The 26501-nt window shown below is 37.9% G+C and overlaps 1 protein-coding gene across 16 annotated transcripts in view; it reads right to left on the bottom strand.

Moving 5' to 3' along the window:
* Positions 1 to 26501, bottom strand: part of tjp1b (tight junction protein 1b) — a 114884-nt gene that overhangs the window by 54738 nt on the left and 33645 nt on the right. The window contains exons 1-2 of one of the 16 annotated variants that reach the window (XM_082158987.1): positions 14844 to 15314; positions 193 to 340 (exon numbers count right to left, since the gene is read on the bottom strand). The exons of 13 other annotated variants lie outside the window; for them this stretch is intronic. Coding sequence is in view for 2 of the 3 variants with exons in the window: in XM_082158983.1 (XP_082015109.1) it covers positions 15326 to 15424 (99 nt within the window). In the remaining variant the exon portion in view is untranslated. 2 more of the 16 variants (XM_082158983.1, XM_082158985.1) reach the window with 2 other exon arrangements.

Genomic DNA, 26501 nt, shown 5'->3' with positions numbered 1-26501 from the left:
ACTATTAATAAGCAGAAGGAGTTTATAGTGAGAATTGGACCCTAAATGAAAGTATGACCCTAAAAAGAAACCGGATGGCCTCGGCCCGTATCACTACATCCACACAACTTGTTTTGCCGAAACCAGTTTGACAGCGCACTAGAACGAATCAATGGCTACGATCAGGTATGTCAGGTATCCTTGCACTCTCACCGTGTCTGTGTGTGTTTCACTGTTTGCATTACAGCATCTGGCTCATGTCCAGGTGATACCGTGGTGAGAAATACTACACCAGACAGCAGGAAAACAAGGCCTCATTAACCCTGGTGTCACGGCTGACCTTTGAACCCTCGTCCCGCCACTATAAAACGAGAGGATGCCAGAGTTATTACAAACACACAAATTACTACGGAACACACCCTTATGTAATCCGACTACACTAAACGTTGCATTGTGCTTGGGCAAAATGACATGCGTCAACTTTCCTTTTGTTACGCAAGTTAGTTTCAGAATGAGAGGGACGAGAGAGAGAAACAACAGGCAGTTTCTGACTGTCGCCTCTCCGCATTCAGGATGAATTTGAAATCACACCCTTTGATGTTTGGGATTGTTTTTGCTTCAGGACTCTACACTTTATTATTTTTCATAGGAACACTTATGCCTCCAAGTTTAAATTTATAAGGGGACAGGCAAAGCTCATAAAAATGAATTACTTGAGAAAAATTATTTATACTAATAAAGAAACTTTAGTGACTTATCTTTTGAATCTATTCACCAAAATTATTTGTTCAGATTCATTCGCAGGCAAGTGGCCTAAGTTAGTTCACAAAGTCTTTCAGTTCGCATATGAACAAGACGCTTCATTTTTGAATTTACCAATAATATGATTAGTTGATTTAGTTGTTTCACACTTCAGTCGATTATTTCACAAGCGTTCGATCAGTTCATTTATGACTGAGTGAGTTGTCCCAGTCTGTTCAGTTGTTTCATGAACGAGATGCTTTGCTCGCTGAATTTGTCCAAGAACGAGACGCTTTGTTTAGTTTAAGAGCAAGATGTATTGATTTGTTCAGTTCTCATTTCATTCAAGAATGTGATGCCTCATTCGCTTAGTTTGTTCACAAACAAGCTGCTACATTTGCTTAGTTTGTCCAAGAACAAGATACTTTGCTCGTTCTCTTCATTCGTGAGCAAGACGTACTGATTTATTCCGGTAGTTCACAAACAAAATGCTTAGTTCATTTGGTGTCACAAGTGAGATTATTAGTTCATTTAATTAATTCACAAACAAGATGTGTCAAACAAGCTGCTTTGTCTAAGAACAAGAAGCTTCGTTTGTTCAGTTCATTCATAAACAAGATGTACCAATTCTAGGGATGGGGCCGATCCGATCCAGTATCGGTATCGGGACCGATACCAGCGTAATTCACGTATCGGATTTTCCCGATCCAACCTGCGGAGATATCCGATATCCTTGAGTCATGTCTGCGCTTTAACGTTGTCTGCTGAAATGACTCCAAAAGTGATTCCCGCCGGCTAGTCTGCTAGCTGGCTGCAAACTGCGGAATGGATTTCCTGAACGGAGGCGCGGCTCAATGAGACACAGAGTTATGAGACACGCCACCGCTCAGGAAATCCATTCCGCAGTTTGCGGCCGCTGTGTGGAAATTCTTCACACTGGAAACACCGCAGAGCAAGACAGCAAAATGCAATGTTTGCAAAGCCGTAATTCAGAGCTCGTTGAAGCTCCCTCGCGTCGTACAACACAACGAATGCAATCAAACATTTAAAAAAGCACCACGTTACTGTGCGTTCACACCAAACGCGAATAGCGCGTCAAATTCGCGTCTGCCGCGTCTAGTTGGACGCTTGAATATTTTGAATCCATTCGCGCGCCCAGAGCGAAATTGACGCTCGTAAAAAGCAAAACTTTGAAGCGAAATTGACGCGCGTCTGAGGCGAAATCCGCTTGTCTGTTTGCACATGGCTGATGTTGATCGAGCATTCATCGAGAGAGTTACAGCATCGGAGCGAGGATCACCCTTTAGAGAGTGTGTGTGTGTGTGTGTGTGTGTGTGTGTAAGATGTTTACACTTGCACTTTTCTTATATTTCAAGACTCAAGTATTTGACATTTTGGGAATGTAATAAATATTGACATGACCTACAGTTGCATATTTGTTTTCAGAATGGGATTTTTCCTGTTAACAGGATTTACTGTTTTTCTGACTTCCTTTTCTGACCTTATACTTACCATACATGCATAAATATGTAGGCCTACATATCATACTTGCCTGTTGAGAGGAGTTTATTTCAGCATCATATAAAATAAACAATAATGATAATAATAATATTAAAGCAAACACAGCTCTGGTATCGGAATAGTATCGGTATCGGCCGATATCCAAATTCAGGTATCGGGATCGGATCGGAAGTGAAAAAATGTGGATCGGTGCATCCCTAACCAATTCATTTAGTTTGTTCACCAACAAAATTAGTTGATTGTCGTTTCACAAATGAGATGCTTTGTTCAATCGATTCGTTCACAAACTATATGCCTTATTTGCTCACAAACGTCCCAGTTCATTCAAGAATCAGTTCAGTTTGTCCATGAACAACATGATTTGTTCATTCATGAATGATATGTCAATTGCTTTGTTCAATTCAAGATGTTTTTATTCACAAACTTCAGGAATGAGATGTGAGTAAAATGCTCAAACTTTACAGTCCCACACGGACAGAGTTTCATTGAATCTAGACGACTGGATCTAGATGAAAGGCTTCGGCACTTCAAGCTTATACGGCCAAAGAGCTGAAGGCAGAAAGATCACTGGACTGAGACTGCAGCCAGAATCATCAACCACAGGCGCAAAAATGACAAGCTTTACCCCCACTACTGTTCACATGCTTTCAAAAGCACACCGCACAGCTTCCTTCACGTTTAACGCTAAACAAAACAGTGATTTCGATAGTTCAGGGACATCAGAGACTGTGAAGAGATGCCAAGTGCTCCACACAGTCACGCACGAGTCGCTTCTTTCAAACACACTCAGTCGCAATATAAACTCAGTTTAGCTAAATCAGTTGAAGTCTGTGCGTTCTGACAGCACTATTTTAAATGTGGTGTCTCAGCACATCTATTCCTGGCTGGAGTGGAAATGTTATGATATTGTGCTCGAGAGAAAGTACCGTGTTTTATTCTCTACGCTCGGCGATGTCCACAGCGAGGATGCACTGATTTCTCAGTCTTCTGAAACTGAAAACACTCAATGGAAACAGTGAACAGCGTTTTCATGGGTAAATTCTAGTGGCAACATATTTTAAAGACTTATATCTTGTATTACGTTAAGACACACTATCAACATACAATCGAGTCATTTTATTTTAAACAAGTGGATTGTTTATTTTAATGGCGTCCCGGATCACGTCGTGGGATTATATGTTTGTTCGGAGCATTTTGTTTTGTAAACGAGGCCCAGTGTAAGCGAGGCCCAGTGTAAGCGAGGCCCAGTGTAAGCGAGGCCCAGTGTAAACGAGGCCCAGTGTAAACGAGGCCCAGTGTAAGCGAGGCCCAGTGTAAGCGAGGCCCAGTGTAAGCGAGGCCCAGTGTAAGCGAGGCCCAGTGTAAGCGAGGCCCAGTGTAAGCGAGGCCCAGTGTAAACGAGGCCCAGTGTAAACGAGGCCCAGTGTAAGCGAGGCCCAGTGTAAACGAGAGTTGGTTTTGACGATTGGTAAATTACGGTTTTATATTGATAATGTTTTCCAAACATGTACTCGCGAGCCAAAGCAAATGAGTGTCGATACAGTTTCCTATTTAATGACGTTAGCCAATAACAGTGGCCGATTACTGACAAGCCTTAAAGGAGTCGGCGATTAAAAATGGATCGTTTCAGACAGAGGCTCAGAATGAGGCTTGAAAATAATCATTTTTACGCATATACACAATGCTCTGCATAGCAAAAGCTGAAGTAGTTTTAATTCACACAGTCATAAATGGAAAATTCATGCTGCGAGATGCTGATTATTTGTTATTAAGTGCAGAAGGAATGCAAGAATGCATCCCAGGGTAGCATTTTCATCTTAACATCTCTATTCTGCCTAAAAGACTTATTATTTATTCATCAAACACTGTTTTCAACTCAACATTTACAACTAGCATTGTAATACTAAACGACAACGCAGTGCAAGTGATATCCTGCTCATGACCGTTACATGTTCACTATGATAACGAACTGCCCTGTGTGTCTCACGTGGACCGCATTCTTACACGCAGAAGTACTGGGTCAGTGTCTAACCCACAAGCACAAAATAATCCCTTGATCCACGAGAGAGAATACAGGGCCAAGATTCACAGAATAGCAGGTCACCTGACACAGAAGAGACCCTACGAGAGAGAGAGAGAGAGAGAGAGAGAGAGAGAGAGAGAGAGAGAGAGAGAGAGAGAGAGAGAGAGAGAGAGAGGGCCCTGGCCTGTATCTTTGTCCTTGATCCCCTCAATCTCATGTATCAAATGCATCATTATACAGGACAACGAGGACACACACTCGAGCTAAACACCACAAACACACCAGAAACACTCGATAACCTAATGAAAACACAAATTTTCTCAATTAAACGACTGAAAGATTAATTTGTGATTTTGAGATTATCTGCATTGACCTATTCTGGATAAAATGAGAATCACTTTTTTGGGGTTTTTTTTTCAAGTCTGAATAAACAACTAAACAAAATAACCTGTAATTTACTAGAGGTTCTGACAAAATGTTAATTGCTGCAGTCTTATATTCATATAAAAAATATTTAATCAATTTGAATTATTTGAATTGAATGGATGATTCAATGACTCGCTCATAAATATTTGTTTCATTTCTGGATTAATCAGCATTTTTGAACGAATCTCTTGAAAGAATGATTCAATGACAAATACATTTGAAGTCACCTGTCGCCATCTACGGGTGTAACAATGTAATTGGTTCAATCTTTATTTAAAGCGTCAAGTTACTTTCAAAAGATGATTTCCTCTATTTTGATTGCTAACATAGACATCAGTGTTTAGCCAATATCCGAACTATAAACTTTTATCCCAGTACTTCTGTGATAATATGAATTATTGTAAGACAGAAATAACAATACTGTGTGGTTGAAAAGATCAGCGCCAGCGCCAACGCAGATCTGAATGTTCGCTGTGATCGTTGTCAAAGGTTTAATAGACACAGCTGATTTGCTGTCATTCAGGAATACAATTGTGTGGGTGTTTGAATCAAGGTTGCGATCTTTTAACGATTAATTGAGCTCTAGTTTCTGATTGGCCGATTAACAGAAGGAAGCTCTATAGTGATTTCAAATGAATATTGTGTGAATTGCTTATTTGCTATTGTTAAAGCTGAAAAGTGTGTGATTTGTGTCTCAACCAATGGCATGAGTTTGGGGCGGGACTAAATGTTTGTTGACCAATGGTAGATGGGGAGTGTTCGGGAAACTTTGTTAGGGAGTCATTCATGGGCGTTGGAACCATTGTAAATGGGTGGGACAAGACCCACCCACTTTTTAAGACCAATGATATTATACCCACTCACTTTTACCGTCTCTAATTCAGCGCATTTGTCTGTTCGCTTTTCAGAGCGCCGTCAGTCAAATCCATTCCACTTGAGGAATTCCCTAATAAATTAAACTCCATTTCCGCTGAATCGCTACATTATATTTCTCAACGAGCCGCAACTGACGAAAGTAACCGCCCGTTGTACCCTTCCAGTCAAATATTGCGTTGCAAACATCAATAACAGCTTTAAGTTGTCATTGCTGGCAAATGACCATGGAATTAGGGGGATAATCCATGGATAGCTGTGCATTTAATGCACGACGTGGAGGCAAAGAACCGCCCGACGTGAAGTCGAGTTTAGTTTACTTGTTTAAAGGTCCCGTTTTATGCCCCTTTTCACAAGATGTAAAATAAGTCTCTGATGTCCCCAGAGTGTGTATGTGAAGTTTGAACTCAAAATACCCAACAGATCATTTTTTACAGCATGTTTAAATTGAAATTTTTTGGGGCTCAGAAAATCGAGCTGTTTCAGTGTGTGCCCTTTAAATGCAAATGAGCTGCTGCTGGACGACACAGGGGGCGGAGCTTCATGAGCTCGTGCTCAGTCTGTCAGGAAAAATTCATCTCACGGAATGATGATAATATCAGAAACTCTCAGTAACGGCGTTCATTTCGAGTCGGACAATAATGCCTACAGAGTCAGAGTGCTGTATAGAGATGGAACAGGTATGGTTTAGTAGTTTAATTACGGTTATTATAACTAGAGGTCGACCGATTCATCGGTTTTGCCGATTAATCGGCACCGATAGTTGATTGGTGGAACTATCGTTATCGGCAAAAATACATACCGATAGTTTTTCCTGGTCGCGTCCGTTGCTGGAGCAGCTGAGAAGCGCGCGCTGTCATTCATTACACAGTAAGAGAGAGCTGAGAAGGGTCTGCTGGCATCATGCAGTACAAGAGCGGCCTCTAGAGGTGTAATAAAAACTATCGCTGATGCCTCGTGTTGTTTATTTCAACACGTGATGCTGCGTGCTGCACTGAGAGCACATGCTGCGTGGAGAGCGCTGACATCAGATGCGCGTTTAAAGCACCGACAGCTAAAAGGTAGCCTATGTATACACTGCATTTTTTTGTTGACTAAATGCTGCATTAGTAGAGAAAGAACAGCACAACAGTATGTTTGTTTGCCTTCGAGGCTGAGAGGACGCTAACATTAGTAGTACCTCAAGCGGTTAAAACACTGACAAAAATAAACGTAAGTCCGACCCGAATGTTTAATGTCACAATTGTTACCTCTATTTGCATTAGTTTATATCCAGCTGGTCACTTTTATGCATTTAATATGCAGAGAAGTTGCATATTTAAAGCTAGAGACGTAAGATAGCAAAGTGATATGTTCATACAGCCGACAGAAACATATAAACAAATCAGAAAAGCATTCGATTTCGGTTATTTTTTCGTCATCACTTTAACCCCTTAAACCCTGAGGCCATTTTTGGAGTTTTTTGTCTGAGTGACACACAAAAAAGTAAAGACTCATAACTTCAAAACTATAGAGAGGAGAGTCAAAAGGTAGATATCATTTGTTAGGAAACTTTTTATATTTTTAGAAAATATAAATTTTTATTACTTTTGGACAATCTAATGCTGAGAAAATGCTGATAAAAGACAAAAATATTAATATTATTTTTTAATAATTTACATATCTTTCTTATTTGAAATGCAATAATTCAGGAAGGAAATACGGTGGCAAAATAATTCTTTTTTTGTGATGTTCCCCTATGTGTGGTCTGCGTCTGGATCGTTATTTTATGATGATAGCATAAAGTAATCCAAAGTTACAGCACTTGGAACAAAGGGAGCCTTTTTGTTAAGTCCTCACACATTTGGAAGGCAATAAAAAAAATGAGTTTTCTTAGTGACATACACAAAACTAAAGACTCATAACTTCAAAACTATAGCAAGGAGATTCTAAAGGTAGGTATCGTTTGAAAGAACACTTTTCAAATTTTTTGAAAATATACATTACATTACATTTGGACATTCTCCTGCCGAGAAACTGCTGATAAAAGACAAAAAATATATATAATTTTTATAATGATAATGCATATCTTTCTTATTTGACATGGAATAACTCAGGAAGGAAATAAGGTAGAAGGAAAATTCTTTTTTGGGGAAGTCCCTCTATATATGAGCTGCATCTGGATAAAATTTTGTGGTGATTGGATAAAGCAATCAAAAGTTATAGCATTTGGAACCAAGATAGCCTTTTTGTTGAGACCTTGACGCCCCCTCATGGGCATTTTTAAAATTGTTTCACCATGAAGAAAATCTTGTCATAAAAGCAATAGATTAAGTAAATTTTGGGCTCATTTGAATTGTATTAATATGCTGTAAAAAATTAAGTGCAATTTTCAATGATTTTTGAATGTTTCATGAGATGTATGATGTTTTTGACACATTGCAGTACATAGTACAAAATACTATTTTATAGATTATGAAAAAAAATATTCTATTTATCAACAAATAACTCAGCAGTACTTAGGAGTTTTTCGAATTGGCTACATTCACTGTAAAGTTCAGACTCTAAGCTTTCAAATGACACCAATTTTGTTTGAATCAAGGCAATATTTTGGAAAAATATGATAATTAATATTTTCGCAGCTAGGTGGCGCCTGTGGGGCGTCTACGGGCGGTACACTCCGGTTGAGAGAGACTAGTCAGCACTCGTTCAGAGTTGATCGAAGTGGTTGGATGCATTAAAAAGCTGAGATTCTAAGCTTTAATATGATACATATTTTGTGTTATTCCACGTTTGAAATCGAGCACGGATGGTTCCGGGAAAACTGGAAAACACTTTGCACCCCGGGAGGATGAGAGACTTGTTTTTTAGCCAAGTATGCATCACTTCGTGAGGAATATCTCGTGATCAAAGCAATGGATTATGTTGTGTTTGGGCTCTTTGTAATCGTGAGAATCTGCTGTCAATAAAGATGTGTGATTTTTCACAATCCATGCATGTTTCATTGAGTTATGAGCTGAAACGTCACATCAAAACAACATCGCATCACTGCTATTGCTACTTCATAGATCCGCCTGTGGAATTTTTTGTGTTAGAACGCCATAAGGAATATATTTAGATCTGAGTGATGGATTATGGCGAGTTTGGGCTCTTTTTAATCTTAACAATCTGCTGTAAATAATGATGTGCCATTTTCCACAATTGATGCATGCTTCATTGAGTTATGAGTTAAAACGCGACAAGTGCTACATCTATAATAAACGCTCTATGCGCGCCGGTGGTGGTTCGTGTGTTACAACTCCCACGAGGAATATCTTTAGATCTGAGTGATGGATTTTGCTGAGTTTGGGCTCTTTTTAATCGTGAGAGTCTGCTGAAAATAATGATGTGCATTTTTCTACGATCTGTGCATGCTTTGTGAAGTTATAAGTGAAAACCAAACGCGAGTGCTTCATGAGTATATACTAGGATAGGCGCGTCTGAGGTATTGTTTGTTTTAGAACGCCATGAGGAAATATCTTTAGATCTGATTGATGGAATATATTAAGTTTGGGCTCTTTGTAATCGTGAGCTCCTGCTGTAAATAACGATGTATAATTTTTCATGATCGGCGAATGTTTCATGAAGATACGAGTAAAAAGGCCAAGTCTAAGCTACCTTGCTAGGCTACGTGAATCAGTGGATTTTTTGTGGTTTAGAACTCCATGAGGATTATCTTTAGTTCTGAGTGATGGATTATGTTGAGTTTGGACTCTTTTTAATTGTAAGCATCTGCTGTAAATAATGATGTGTCATTTTCCACAATTGGAGCATGTTTCATGAAGTTACAAGCGGAAATGTGTCTAAAATGCAGCATCCATATATGGTTTACACATGGGTCTCTTAAGGGGTTATTTTACAAAAACCTTGCTCAAGTTTATTAAAAACCCTGGAACAATTATGCTTGTTGTATTCTACTCATTGAGACCTTTCAAATGACATATGACACAGGACTATCTGAGCTGTATGATGTTTTTGACATATTGCAGTATGTGGTACAAAAAAGTAGTTTATAAATTATGAAAACATTTTTTTTCTATTTATCAGCAAATAACTCAGCACTACATTGGAGTTTATCAAATTGGCTACATTCATTGTAAATTTCAGACTCTAAGCTTTCAAATGACATCTATTTTAAGTTGATCCAGGTAATATTTTTGAAAAAAAATTATGATTATTAATTTTGCAGCTAGGTGGCGCCTGCGGCGGGTACACTCGTATTTAGTGGAATAACTCTGCAATCATTAGAAGTTGATCGAAGTAATTAGATGCATTAAAAAGCTGAGATTCTAAGCTTTAAAATGATACCTATTTTGTGTTGTTCCATTCAGTGGTTGCTTAGTAATTTGATTATGAATATTTTTCATGGGGTGGCGTCCCGCCGGCGGGACGCTTAGGGTTTAAGGGGTTAATACATGTTTTGTTATTTTGATTAGATAATCATCAAGTGTTTATAAAATAGAAGCAAAAGTGTGAGACTATACATTTAATATTTATGTCATTTCAGTGCTCTGGCATTGTAGATATTTGAATGTAACTGGTTTTATTTGTTATTTAGAGTATTACTTTTTGTTTCAGTTTGAATGAATGTCTTTTATTGACTTCAATATTTATTCATATTATATATTTATTTCATTTAGCATGTTTTCATGGTTCAATACAGTTTTATTATTTTTATAATAAAGTTCAGCACTGTTTTACTTTGAGTGTTATGTTTGTTTTTATCCAGTATCAATTTTAAAAACTATCGGTTGATTAATCGGTTATCGACAAGTATGGCCCAACCTAGCTATCGTTATCGGTAAAATCCACTATCGGTCGACCTCTAATTATAACGTATTTGTCATCTGCTTGTAGGCTATGTATCCATTATTTATTAATAGCCTACAAGTCTGCTGTCTGAATGATGATCAAACATGTACTGATGAGTTTAATAAAGTTTATTGTACATCACACAAAAGATGAAGCGTCAGTTTTACTTCAGAAAATCACCGTAAGAGCTGACTAAACACAGTAGCCTAAGTTATAAGAAGTGCGCAAGTAGCCAGTAGAGTTGAGGGAGCATTCCTGTGGGCGGAGGTTAGTCAAGAAACGGTTCTAGTGACATCATTAAAGAAGGAAGTAGAGGGATGTAGTCCAATCGAGCCGTTTTTTGTAGTCAACTTCTGTTAAATAAAATATCTCGCTTGGCATTGAACTTTGAGCTTTATAATTTTACAGATATTATTTATGCTCTAACAGCAACATTACACACTAACTAAAGTTTGAAACATGGGATCACGCAGAACGGGACCTTTAATTAAAAGGCACCAGAATACATGAAATGGTATTTACTCCAGGCAAATTTTTCTGTGGGAGGACCCACCCACTTTTTTTTTTTCCATCCGACGCCCATGGAGTCGTTTCTGTCTGTATCCTCGGCTAAGTCCTGGATTTGCCCACCGCCGCTGTGAAGGACGGCTCTCGCATTCTTTTACAAGATTAAACAAACGACTGAAGGCAGCTGGGGGGAGAAATCACCATGCCAACTCCCGAAACTCATACTGTAGCTAAAGCACTTACGATAAAAACACTAACTAACAAACAACCAGCTTAAACGGGAGTTAAATACAGTTCTGGAGACATTTCATCTTTCTCTTTTGCACACTATGAGCTTTCGAGAACCTTCCCAAGAAAATAAAGAAAAAGAAAAATCACTAATAAAGAGGTACTAAAATGCAGCATGGGACATGGAACAATGGTAATATCTTTTGAAAAATATTATTATTTTTTAAACTAGATATAGCCTACCAATCAAGTCGATGTTGATATTACACAGTATTAAAGTCAAAATAAATTAAACAATATGGAAAAAAATATTTGTGGTAATCCTAATAATTTATTATTAATTTAAAAACATTTTAAACTTGGAAAAAGCAATACTATTATTAAAAATAAAAATAAAAAATTATTCAAAATTAATTAATAATAATAATACAAAATTAATTGGCAAAATAAATTAAAATAATATGGAAAAAAATTGTAAATAAATATTATTATAGTAATAATATAGAATTGTAGGCTAGTTAATAAAATTTTGGTCGAAAGAAGTACACTTTTTCTTTCTCTGACAGAGTCCTTATTTGTATGGGAACCCAAGTGATGTTATTACGACCCAAACCCAAACCTTTTATGCCACCCAAGCAAAAACTCCAGGAAAGATGGCATTTGGAAAATAAACAGCCAAAAGAGCTGTATACATAGATTAAATTGGCTTTAATTATTATAATGACGGAAGGGAGTGGATTTATTTTCCTCAAAACAGATTATTATCGAAAGACAGAAATCATGGGCACAGTAAAGTTGTCTAGCGTTCAGCCAGCTGAGCTACCTTGAGCGAGTCAGTGTCCAGGCTTCTGCCTGCCAAACTGCATTACCCTAACAAGTCTACATCTAAAGCTTCATTTCAGATGTAATGTAGGGCCGGAGACTAGGGCCAGTGTTTTTACCAAGAAAGGGCACAGAGCGAGGCACAAACAAAATCCTCCATTCAGGCTAGACGGGAAATCATGTTGTGGTTCTGCCTTTGATCTCATGAAGAGATTAGACCAACAGGATTACAGAGTAGACTTGACCAGTGAAACTACCCGGTAGGGTTGCCAGGTCTGCACAACAAAATCAGCCGAATTGCTCATTTAAAAAAAATTGTGTTCTGGCCTGAGAATGGGGGAGGGGGGTAAAATGGATGTCGCTTAAACCCGTGAACAAAACAAATAACCCGCAGCAACAGTATAAAAGTTGCAGAATTCTGCGGGAAAACCGCAGACTTGGCAACACTGCAACCGGACCATGAGAGGGATAAGTATTACTGAACAATGCAAACTAAAGCACAATCCCTTTTCCCCGCATCTGTTTTGTCCACAAATAAGTGCTGTTATTAACCAACAAAACAAGTCTTACAACCACAGTCAAAAATTAACATTCGCCATGCACCAATATGCATAAACATCGCCTTTGGCAAGGGAATAATGGACAAGGAACCTTTTTTTAGGTACTGCAATATAAGTCAATTTAATTCAAACACAAGAACGAAAGTCTGATTCTCGCTTAAAGGAATAGTTCACTTAAAAATGAAAAGTCTGTCATAATTTACTCGCCCTCAAGTGGTTGAACACAAAAGATGATATGTCAGTAACCATGTCAGGGTCCATCAACTGTCTGGTTACCGACATTCTTCAAAATATCATCTTTTGTGTTTAGCAGAAGATAGAAATTCTTACAGGTTTGAAACAACAGAATTTTTTTTTTTTTTTTTAAGTGAACTATTACTTTAAATGAGCAAAAAGAATATCAAACTAAATTTACAAAACAAGAGCTCAGTGACTTTAATGGAGCTAAAAATTACTTTAAAGTCTGTGGGAAATGAATGATTTTTTCATTTAATTACAGATTTTTAATTATGAAAATGGGGGAAAACAGCTACATTTTCAATTTAAGTTCAGACAACAAAAATGTATTTAAATGTAATCATGCCAAATACAGTTTTAGGGATAGTATGACACATTTAAGGCTTGATAGTAAATGAACATGAAGATGAATATGGACCAATAGTATTACGAAGGTGTTTATCAGCCGTATCAAACTTTTCTGGAAAGTTCACTTTTGGCAAGCTGTTTCAAACTCCCCAAACTAACTCCAAAAGAACTTCGTTTTGGCCTGATTTTGGTCGAAATGACGTCACATCAGTTCGTTATTTGGTTTCGTTTGAAGAATATCGGGGTCTTAAGGCCTGGTAGTGCCAACTTGAATTTGGCAGGTATTGAGAGATCGATATATATCGCACAGGTTAATTAATATGCTAATATTTTTGGCTATTCTGAGATGAACATAATCAGCCTATAACTGTGCCGATAGGCCGTTTAAATGGCAATCCACCAAGTGACAATTCCAAAATCTATGGGCAGTCCATAGATAAAACACACCCTTTTGATCAGATTAAACACACTGTATATGCACCTATTTGATTATATCATAGAAAATACAATATATTATTAAAGTTTTATGTATCTCTAATTCATATCAATAATGCCACATAACGGTGGACCAGTATTGACAAATTTGGCATGTGTGTAAAACATTTTTTTTTGTCATCTACACTGTGGTAAAACTTACCATTAATAAATGACGAAAAAGAAAGCAATGTCAAATCATAACTCATGTAGCCTAAAACAACATCATATAAAGAAACTCAAGTAAATCATGCTCTGTCGGCTGATCCGGTCAAACAGGTTAAATGTTCCTCGGCTTACCCAAACATCCCTTGACAGCAAAGCGACCCGTGACTCATGACAGCGAGAAGAGTCACATTCCTGAGATGTTCCACCTGTTTCATGAAGCTCACCTGTTGTGGGCGGGGCTTCAACAGGTGTCAACGGAAAGACCCGCCCAACAGAAACTGTATCGTGTGACAGCTGATATCATTTACATTTCACGTCCTAAAGTTTCCATGGGCTTTAAATTAATGGAGAAGAGTTAACTTTAAAGTTCAAACTCAAGCAAACACATCCTTCCAACAACCGCAGCTGACGAGTTTCATATTTATCATTCCTGTCATCAGTGTGCATAAACCATTTATGAATGTCAGCTCTGACACACACAGGCTACTTATTAACAGCGACAAAATACTCATTTAAATCCTGAAATACAGAGAAATTTTACATAACATTTTTATAAGAGCTTAAAGAGATTTCACATAAGCACTTCCCCTTCTCTGTCATATTTGTTCGATCACTTGTGATATTGTCAATACAATGCTTTGTCAACCTGTTTGTTTGAAAGCTGAGATGACAGACAAAATTTGCATTATATTATCATATTTAAAAACGTTAAAACGCAACATTTAAAAGCTTCATGAAACCGACAGACTTTGAAACCACTTCAGCTAAGCACTTAACGGCACATTTGTCTTACTATCACACAAACAAATGCGACACAAACGTTAAATAACAAAACTAGAGTATTGATATTTAAACAACAAAGGTTATATAGAAAACGGAAGCGCCAAGTGTTAAATTAAAGCTGTAAAACTACCGCACAGATCAGCTAGCGTTAGCGTGTTAGCATAAGTTGAGGAATCTCCGTTAGCTGAGGCTAAACGCGCGCCCACATTTATGACCTCATGCATCGATAACACACTCATTTTAAGCTCTGGTTCTATTATATTTCATATTTCAGCTCTTAACAACTGCTGACATGGTATCAGAAACGTTAAATGTTAACAAACCTTATTAGAGGAAGCCCGGGCAGACATTTTGTTCCTTTAGCTGCTCGCGCTGAAGCAAGTTGAGGCTAAATGTTGTCGCCTCAAAGAAATAAATAAAAAACAGGGTTATGAGGGCTTGATCAGCCTGGGAGAGATAAAATCCGTGTTTTTTCCCCCTCCGGCCCGTGTGTCGGGCTAAAGTGTGTTGTGGTCTCTTATAAGGATGAGCAGCAACATGTCAGATGAGCCCAAAGTTCGCCATATGTACCGCCAGTGATCTCCTCTTATTGCTGATGAAGCGAATACATTTCACAAAATCTCTGAATGTGACACGTCTATCCCGCAAGAATCGGGTGTATTCATAGCATTCCTGATGTGTAATATCCGTTCGGAGGTGTGTTGGTCCACCTGCGGGGAGGCAGAGGGCGGGATGTCGTGCTTTAGCCCTGTGTGTGTATGTGTGTATGTGTATGTGTGTGTGTGCAGCAGAGAGAGAGACTCACTGCAATGGCAGCAGGAGGAGATGAGATGAGCTCTACTCTGCTCCCTCTTTCCCACAGCACAGCAGTGACATGTCTGTCTGACTGCCTGGACATTTCCATCGCATTTCTCCAGGGGTGGGAACATGAGAGAGAGAGAGAGAGCAGAGCATCATCTGGGATGTTCCACTTTGCCGTGTTGTTATTAAAAGGTATTGAGGTAAAGTGGTTTTATAAACTGAGTATTGTGAATGAAGAGGGATTCTAGGGCACAACATTTTATGCAAACTCAGCAATACAGTCACCTAAAAGTGACTTCTTTTACTGTTCAGATTTAAGATAGATAGATAGATAGATAGATAGATAGATAGATAGATAGATAGATAGATAGATAGATAGATAGATAGATAGATAGATCTATGTTCATTAAATTTACGTTAAGTTATAATATTTTCGTCTATTTTTTTTTTTTTATTGTTATTATTCTATGTATTCCAAGCTTTGGCAATATTGTATTTACAGTCATGCCAATAAAGCCATTTTGAATTTGATAGATAGATAGATAGATAGATAGATAGATAGATAGATAGATAGATAGATAGATAGATAGATAGATAGATAATCTTTTGATTTAATACTCGTACATTGTAAAAGATTTACTTGAATAGTAAATCTGTAGAGTAAATCTGACTCTGACCACATGACTCCCACAGGAAAACCTCACTCTGCCTGCATTACACTGACAACTTCCTCTGATTCTTCCAGCACTCACAGTGCAGACCTCCACTTTAGATAGCATCCGCAGTAGAGGCAGAAAACCAAGCAAACAGACCAACAGATATGGGAGGGGTGCACATTTTTTTTTTACCTTTACTTATCTTAAATAGTCAATATACAGTACTGTAGGTTTACTCTCTCTACTTCCTCTTCAGGTTCTATTTGTTTTCTTTTATTCTCATACAGTCAGTCAGAATATACTGTTCAACCAGGCAATGTAGCCCTTCATTTTTAGATGTTTAAGTTATGCCCTCACACATACTAAAGCACAAGCTAAAGATGTTTCTATGACCCTCCAGTTGTGGACAGCGCCCCCTTCAGCTCCCCAGTGTCCACTGCTATTCTGCATCTGCAGTTTTAGACAAACCTCACACATATTCACGCTGGGCTCCAAAAGCGATGCCCAGTCAGCCCGCCTGACACATCTCTGCAAGAACAGTGCAAGGAAGCAAGATAAAATGCCCTTGACACCTGTGCCTGTGTGTGACACCACAGTCAGCTCTCAAAAAATGCAGAATTCAGCACTGTATCCTTCACACAGAGAGTGGAATGGATGTACAGCATCATAAAATAATAAATATGGCAAATAAAACATGATTGGTAAATAGTATTTTGCTTCTGATGAAATCTAACACGATTTGCACAGTATTTAAATCAATGCAGGGTGGCTGGGATATAGTTGACGTCATTATCATTAGCTGCATACACAAGAAAAAGTGACGTAGCCTGTAATCACGAACGTCCTCCGTAGCGCGCGTGCGAGAGAGAGAGAGAGAGAGAGAGAGAGAGAGAGAGACCGCAGAACAGGAGGAACATAGAGAACAACTGTGAAGGACACTCGGTTAATCAAGAGAATGAGAAGAGCGCTTATTACCTAACCTGCCATCCAGAGTGTCTCCTAAGAGTTGTGACGTGTGCTAGTCAAACAGAGATGTCTAAAGTTCTGCAAAAACAACAAACCAACCAGCCGGCGGACATTAAAGGAATGGATCGGTGAAGGAGACAACGTTGGGCCTTTTCATTGCAAATAAAATAATAATAATAAAATCTAATATATATATTATTATTAACTCTTTCCCCGACATTAACGGAAATGTCCGTCTTTCCGTGTTTTCACTGTAATACAGTAGGGGGCGCTATTACACCTCTTCTGAAAGAGTACTAATCAAAACACAGGAGAAGAAGCGGCAGAAACAAGCGAGATCGTACAATGTAAGAAGATGCATTATGTAAAATAACGCGATCAACATTAAACAGCAAGCTTAAAGCTTAAATCAAACAAGCTTAATGTTACTGAATGAAATGTCGATCCAGGATGAGGTATAGGACTGTGAAGCATTAGGGGTGTTGATGGTTTCGATCTATTCCATGTTTTGATCTTCGTTCTGAATCCGATCTGGATGCAGTCTTTGACAAAAACTCAAATTTCTCAGCATTTTGCTAAAAAAAATAAATAAAAAAAAACGTTTTTTTAAACTTACCCACATTCAAGTGTTGACTAAAAAGAATACATGAAGATTTTTTTTTGTTTCAAAGCATATATATATATATTGCATGTTCAGATATTCATACAACAAAATATTCTGGGGGCCATACATTTTTTGTGAAAATTATCAGCGTTGGCTGGCAACTTAAAAAAAAAAAAAAAAAAAAAAAAAAAACTTGTGGGAACGAGTTAAATATACAAATATAATAATAAGCCTATTCTAATATATAATAATACAGGCTTATTATAATTCAGTGTAATTCATTAAATTGCAATAATGGATGCAGGGTCTCGAGATGCATTTTACGAATTGCCAGACCAGTTCTGTGGAACTAATGATGTAAATTACATATTTTAGGTTTAAAACGATGAATACTTTGCAGCTCTATAAATGAGTTATAGTGGCCAAATATTCATAAATGCAATCTTGCATTCAACCTTCATTAATGTAAGCATTTTCAGCAAATCCCTGATGGCCTGCAGCGTCACCTCTTATCTCGGCCCCTAATGAACCTCGTTCTCCTGTGACCAGCGCGGGCGCAGGGGTCCTGAGAGTAGGAGACCTCATGCCATTTACACCAGAGGACAGAGAGTTCGAGCGAGGGAGGGCTGGGCTTGACTTTTATAAGGGTGGGACAAGGTCACACGGACACAGTGAACAACTATAGCGCTGTGATACACTGTAATTAAACAATTAAACCGTGTGAGCAGAAATTGTTCTCTTGTGGCATGAATTATCTCCTATATTCTCATGTGAAGCTAATATCTAAGTCCCCAGGCATTATAGCACAGCTTGTTCACCATATACCCAGGCTGTATATGCCAGAAAATGTGCAGTCTACTATACGACCCGTTTGAAGTTAAGTGTCTAGATGATGATATTGTTCAGTGAAGCTTGTGAGCAGTAAAGCACAAAGTGGCTGTCACAACCTTTTCTGCAGGGTACCATTATAGACAGCATTTATGGTGTTATTTATTTTAATTCAATGCCCATGGCATTTTATTAAAGGGTTTTGTGATAGCTAAAAGTTTTTCCTCACAGATTTTCGCACTCGAGGAAGGATATTGTATGATATCAGGCTCAAATATGTGGATATGTCAGTGCTATATAACCACAAAAGCAAAATGTCCTTCAATACGTTAACGAAATTGAAAAGAACACATTTAAGAGGCACTGAGTCAATAACATGATGGAAAGTGAGTCACTTTTGAGGCGCGCTCCTCGAGTCTATTACAGCGCTCGGCCCTGAGGTGTTCTGAATCACCAAACAGAACCGCAAAACAGTCTAGTAAGCAAAAGCCTCTGAGGGAGTGTTTGGGGATGGAATCCAGAATTTGTAAAACCCAGCCTTGCCATGCGTGCACCAAAAGGCAGATGACAAATACAACTGAAAAAATCAGGTTATTCCAGGAGAACATCGACTGTTATTTTGTCTATAACGATCGTTGAATGATGTTTAAGGTCAGACAGTTAATCCTTAAACGCATACCTCGGGTCTTTAGTGACCAGGGACGTCATTCACTACCCTCCTCCTCATACATTTTTTAAAGTTAGACATCAAACTTCATCAAACGACCTGAGGTGTCTAACAGTGTAGGTATTTTTTTTTTCTGCACAACAATAATTGAATCTTTGATGACTGAATAAGTGCAATTCACCTTTATTCCACAAGATGGAATCATGTCTGATACACAATGATGAAGTGAGTTTCACTCATAGTTACTGCAGGCAGAAAACAAAATAATAGGAAATATCATCAGCAAAACTTGAAATGGCTCAGAGATTTACAGCAGAGCAAGTACTGAACGCTGTCAAATATTACTGTCACTGTCTCTTGATCTGGTGAAGAAGCTGCCAGCGATTAAAATGCTGAATTTGTAGATGTTGAAAATGATAGTTTTGAGAATATGTATGAGATAGCGAATATGAGGCAGATGCTGAATGTACTGGGAAATGAGCTCTGATGAGGACAGTGATGATGGTATAAAACATCTGTTCAAACTGAACCCTTCCAAGCTCCAAAATGTGCTTTATTTTATTCTTCTGTAATTGTTTCTCTAATATCAGGAGAGTTTTATATTATCACGACAGGTAGAGATCCATCCATCTGTGTTAGAAATAGATCAGGGTCGCTAAAGACCCAAATATGTAATAATGATTGGCTAAACATTCATGCATTTAAACTGATAGCTAGTTTTAACTTGTTTGTGACTGAATCAACATCCCAGTGCACATAAAAAAAAAAAAAATTGTCTTGTTTTCCAGTAAAAATAACTTTCTTAAATTAAATATTTACTTAAGAAATAAACTTTTTTAGTTTTAGTTTTTTTTTTTTCATTTGTAAATGTTTTTTCTTCTAGGCTATGACCAAATTATTATGTCTGTTCCAAAACCTAAAACTACTTTGCTGTCTAGTGTCTACATAGTGAAACACATAACTGTTAGATCACACATTTAGAAATGAAGGTGCGGCCACAATACGGTGATTTTGTGAGCAAAAAGGTTCTTCGTTGGTTTCAAGTTGGTCACGAAAGTTGAAAGTGCTACACCACTGGCAAAGGAGCGTTTTGCCCACAAATTTTCACAGACATTGACACGACTTACAGCATCTTCCAATAGAGTTAGCATGTTGCTAAGCTAATGATGCTACAAGCACAAATAGCCTACATTACGGGAAGCGCACTAGCCAGACGGGATTCAAACTTTGTCGGCTGAAGACCCAAGTTTGGTTTGAAAAACGTACCAAGCACAATGTTCTCTCATCTTTCCTCATTTCTAACACACACTCACAACATTCAGCGTAGTCTTGCCGTTATCAGAGCAGAAACAAAAGCTGCTGCTCTCCTTGTGTTATCTGTCGTCTCCGTGTGCGTTCATACAGTATGTAAATTGAGTAAGCTTATTTTAATCCATTAGATCGAAATATCTTAAAAAGCCCATTAATTTACAGCCCATAGAGCCTTCACTCGAAGAAATCAGGACAGAAGTGGTTAAAAGTGCACAAAAAAGACTTATTAAAACACCATGTTAACAGGCTAAAACGAGACATCCTAAAAGGAAGTATTTACACCAGAAGCACACTTATGATGCCTAAAAATTGGTAACACTACAATAAGGTCTCATTTGTTAACATTAGTTTATGTATTAACTGACTTGCACTAACAATGAGCAATACATTTGTTACAGTACTTATTAACCTTTGTATACATTAGTTAAAAAGTACACGGTTTGTTCATGTTAGCTCACAGTGCATTAACTATAATGTTAACGAATACAACTTTTGATTTTTAAAATGTATTAGTAAATGTAGAAATTAACATTAGATTAATTAAAGGCTGTTGAAGTATTGGTCCTTCTTAGTTCACGTTAACTAATGTTAACAAATGAAACCTTGTTGTAAAGTGTTACCGAAAAATCTCTTTGCGTTCTCATCTTACTCACTCATTTTAATCCATTCATTAAGACGTCTCATGGAAACGTCGATATTTTAGAAACATCTAGTCAAAGCAGAGGGTAACTAATGAAGTTTATGCACTTGATATTTTGCCCCTTTTCGATTTTTGTTTTCACTATTAGGACAAGCAGGTCTTACTAGACAGAATTTTGTCCCATCAGCTCTTATACAGCAGCTACTCTGTAAAGCAATTAAGCAATTGATCTGGAGAAGACTCATTTTGTGCTTACTGGCCTGCCGATAGCTCAAAGGGGAATGATTTAGTCATTATTATTATTTTTAGCCCCAGTTCCACAAGGGATCTTCTTTCCGGGCTTGTTTCCGGGTTTATCTTACACACACGATCTACAGATAATAAATGCTGGACGATTCTGCTGTTTTATTGATTGTTTTGATGACGCAGGATGCTCTAATTTAGGACCAAGTCCAACCAGTCAAACTCAAGTGATGTTGTCGGTAGAAGTAGGTTAAAGAAGATGCATTGGTCTTGTGAAGCAACAAGCTGACATCATGTTGTCATAATTTCATGATGTGTGATGTATCCAGCTTTTAAAGAAGACATTTGTTTGTGTCCGAGAAGACGAATCTCTGCTTCAACATCCACTTCCTTCTGCCTTACTATCCATCATCAAAATCTAGACTCCAAAACCTCCAGGGAGCAGCGTTTTGGAGGGTTATGCTGTCCGAAAGACTGAGAGGAGAGCAAACTTACTCTGACTTTGAGGAGGCCTGCATGGAAATCCAAATGACATGAATGTTGGAGGTTGAACTGTATTGGTTTTAAAAGCTTACACACTACAGAAAGCTTTCATGGGAAGTTTGACGTATAGGAACGCACAAGAGGCCAGGTCAGGTTGAAATCGAGTGGGACTATAGCGAATTGGATTTCCAAACTTAAGGTATGTTTACACGAACAGAAGTTCTTCCTTTGTGATTTTCTCGTACAGACGACAACGTTATCAAAACGATCCGCGAAAACGACTAAAAACGCTGTATTATTTATGCCAGGCCAGTAGGTGGCAATGTCACTTTGTAATGAAACACTGCGAGCCTATAGACTGAGCACGTAGCATACATGCGTATAATGTCACTCGTACACAGAGACAATAACGGTTTTGTTTAAAAAAAAAACGTGCACGTGGAAACCGGTTTTCAAAAGTTTCAGGCCCCCAAAAGGCTGTTTTCATGAGAAAAAAAACCAGCCAAACGCATTTTTTTCCCTTCATTTTCGTGTAAACGCCCCCTCTGAAATAACGCTCTATATACTTGTCACATACTGTACTATACATATGCTGTGTTCCATTTACCTCGGAATAGGGATGTCGTAGCTGGGAATGACGTGACACCCGGGTCGACCGCGTTCCAGTACACAGGTCGGAAAACTAAGCTGTAACACAGCAAAATCCCCAATTAAATTAACTCTGCTCAGAGAACATTTGGTCCCTCTCTACAGAGAGTTAAAATAACTCTGAATCAGAGTTAAAAAGTTAACGAGATACTTAAGTGATTAATTAAGTGATGATTGGGCATTAATGATGAACACCTGCTGTCAACAAGCAGAATCACTGAATGAAAGAGATTCAATAAGAACAGAGAAAAAGAGAAACACAACTGACTTCCAGCCACAGCCTTAGATGAAATCATCTGAAGACAAAGGAAGACATTAAATCTCTCAAGATCTCAGCAGAGGAGGATTAAACAACTCCACAAACAGCATTACCAGCTTCACTTATTACTAACCAGATTGACTTAATCGGTGTCATACGTCTACAAAAGTTCTTATTGAGAATTAACAGAGGTTTAGATGTTGACGATTTATTGAAAAATAACCATTATGTCACCTCATACCTCATAAATCACCATTATGGCGATCAGTGTTTCCTTTAGTTGGGCAGTTTGACTCTTGGCTTGTTTTGTGAGTTTGTGGTTTTTGTAACAGTTTTTACCAAAACACGTAATTTGTTGCAAAGAAAGCCATAAGCAAAAATGATCAGGTGATCTAGTTTTCAACAACAAAAAATAGAATAATGCACCTATCTCATCACTGTCCCAAAGTGGTTATTTTATTTTATTTGATGTCCAGGCAAACCTTTGTTGTGCTCGCTCTTTCGTAATACAAACACATAACAAAGTGGTATTTTGCACAGATAATGCTGATGTATCATGTCATGTGAGCACCACTGAGGTTATTAAGACACAGACAAACAGAAGGGCTAATAAACAATATATTACTTCTGTTTTACTATGGTTGATGCGCTGGGCAGCCATCTTGGATTCTGAAGTGGGGGTTGTTGTGCTTTCCTGAGTTTCCCAGTTGAAACTCCGACTTGAGGGGGCGTTCCAATTAAAAGTTCCTACTGGGAACGAGGAATTTCCCATATCCGAGGACAAATGGAACGCACCAATACTTCCCATTGTGCACCAAAAGCAGTACATAAGTATATGACCAAGTATGATCGTAATCATTTGAGTTAAAAACACAAATATGTGCTTTTAATAAGGGTTATTATCTTTAACTAAAACTACTAAAAATAAATTGTATATTAGATGACAAACTCAAAAATGGGAAATGAAGATTAGAAATTTTGTCATGGATATCAGCTGAATTAATTAGAAGTTTAAGCACCAAAAGGACTAACCGGAAATAAAAAAATAATAAATAGTAATATATTAAAAAAAATGGAGAAATGCACATAAAATCAAACTATACGTTAATTAAAATTATTAATAATTATTTTAAATAATTGAATTATTTATTTTATTTTATTAATTAATAATTAATTAATTTTAATACTTTTTTATTAATAATTATTACTATTATAACACTTGTTCCAATCAGTAAAATATAAAATAAAACATGGCGTTCAGAGTTAAACACAGTGTTAGCTAGAGACTCCAAATCATCACCCTACAGAGTGTGAACAGTAGATTAATTAAGCTCTTTTAATTAGCCTCGTGAGCTTGGGGCCAAACCATTTGAACGTACTTTGTTCAGATCATATCCTCCAACTAATAATAATCCTCCAGAGACACTGTTCACTTCACACTGGCTTCAAGGCAGCCTGGGATATCTGGGTAAACACAATAGCTATTCCTACATGATAAGGAGATGAGAATAAATGGATGTTGGGGATAAAGTTGGCATGAAAGGATCTAGAGAAAGGATATATACGGCTAAAAATATCAGTCTCTAGCTCCCTCTTGGTGATTCTGACAACAGACACTGGTGGTAAATATTGAATGTCCATGCAGCTTGAAGCTAGTTAGTTCTGGTGCTGGTTTTGAAGCTGGAAAACTAAGCTGGTCAACCAGTTTGGACTTTCTGGTGAAGATGCTAGGTTGAAGCTGAAGGGGGCGCAACATGAGAGGGGGCACTAAAATCATGTTTTTGCATGCTGTAAAACCTGAATATAACCAGAAGAAAAAACAATAATAACACAAAACTATATTTTTAAATGAGTTTGTATGCTTAACATACATGAATATCATCATCACATCCCAACTAGATTCCTGTAGCTTACTCTGCAACAAAGTGAAAGCTCATTTAAATTCTTGCAGCTTTCTGTTCTGCAGACATTGAAGAAAGTGTGGTCGACTTTAGTCCATCCATATGCAGTAACTACTGAATATTTAAAAAAAACATAACACTGAAAACGAAGCAGAATACACAATTGCGCTCAAGGGACTTGATGGCAAACTTTAAGACAGTAGCCTGGCTACTAAGACTATAAGACACTAACTCTAACACATGATTTCATGAACTTTCATGAACTTTTAAATAAGTGTATACACATACTGGACCACAAAAATTCCAGCAGGAAGGGAATAATATAATATAATCATAATCATCATATTAGACTGATTTCTGAAGGATCATGTGACACTGAAGACTGGAGTAATGATGCTGAAAATTCAGCTTTGATCACAGGAATAAATTACACTTTACTATATATTCACATGGAAAACCGATGTTTTAAATTGTAATAATATTTCACAATATTACTGTTTTTTTTGTTGCTGTTGTATTTTTTATTAAATAAATGCAGCCTTGGTGAGCAGAAGAGACTTCTTTTAAAAACATCTTACCGGTCCAAAATGTTTGACTGGTGGTGTGTGTGTGTGCGTGTGTTAATTCTAATATTATTATTATTTTATACATTATATTAAGAACATTTTGCACGTTTCTAAGCAGATTATATATTTTTTTTTTTCATATTCAGTGTTTAAAGGCCACCTAAATTGCCTACTGGTTTGGGCTGATTGTGTCTCTATTGCGCTTGTGGGTGTTTTTGTTGTTGTTTTTATGGGGGTTAAAGTTAGTGTTTTCTACCCCCCAACAAACGGGCCCCTGCCAGCATCCAAAACACATCAAGCTGCTCTTTTCAACAGCAGCCTCTAAATCACTCAACACACTTATCCTCTAGACAAATGTCTCATGCTGTTAATAAAGTCAGGATGCATTTTACAATGTCTTGTTTGACGCAAACTCTCAGTGCCATTAAGAGGACTGGGATTAAGCGCTGAGGGAAGTCAATTATCAAATATGGCGGAGTGAGGCGCTCCTATTGGTCGACAGTGAGGGGGGCAGTTGGGCGTAAGAGCGCAGAGGTGAGGGAAGAGAAATCAGCTGGGAGCTAATCTACCGCACTGCGCAAAAATGCACAATCCAATAAATCTCTTCCTCTTCGCGAATCAATTCCATGGATTCCCACGTGTTTCCCAGGAAAGGATTGTGTTTCAGAGAAGGTCGAGATGTTTCAGTCTCCATCCAGATGAAGTAAGGAGAAAGTAGAGATGGCAATCCAAGTGATTGTGTGTGTTGTGTGTGTCCAAGCGGTTGGGTTACATTAGTCACCAGAGGTAAACACAGAGTGAGTCATTCCTCAAAGAGTGACAGGTGCATTAAATATGTCACTTCCTGTCCACATCCCATTCCAAGAAAAGGCCTCCTGTCATGTCCTTACTCACAAATTACATCATAAAGTGCTTAAAAACACTTCGTTCATCATCTGGAATTTCAGGCTGGAAAATGAATTTCTAGGATCGAATCGACCTGAAGCAATTACACAGAACACGACGACAATCACTTTAAGTTGTTTTCTTCAGGCCCATAAACTTGAATGATGTTTTCCTGTATGGCCATGAATGTGCTTCTTATGAACATCCATCGGAGTGACAGTAAAGGACAACCTTGCCTTTTCTGGAATGACACACGTGGAAAACATAAAAAGGCCTGATGTCAAATAAAAATATGTGATGAAGAAAATCTCACTGACATTGAAGTCGTGTCTAGAGACCAGATCATGACAGAGACTTTGAGAGTGGGCTCTTTTAACTTGAGCCAATAAGAAATCACCTAAAGCTGCAACCCAGAACACCTTAGCAACCAGCTAGAAATACCATAGCAAGTAGTAACCACCCAGAACACATTAAAAACTAACCAGAACACCCTAGCAATCACATAGCAACATCTTAGCAACCA

The sequence above is a fragment of the Leuciscus leuciscus genome, assembly GCF_965113295.1.
Source record: "Leuciscus leuciscus genome assembly, chromosome: 25".
Lineage (NCBI taxonomy): Eukaryota > Metazoa > Chordata > Actinopteri > Cypriniformes > Leuciscidae > Leuciscus > Leuciscus leuciscus.
This window is presented reverse-complemented; position numbering and strand designations above follow the sequence as displayed.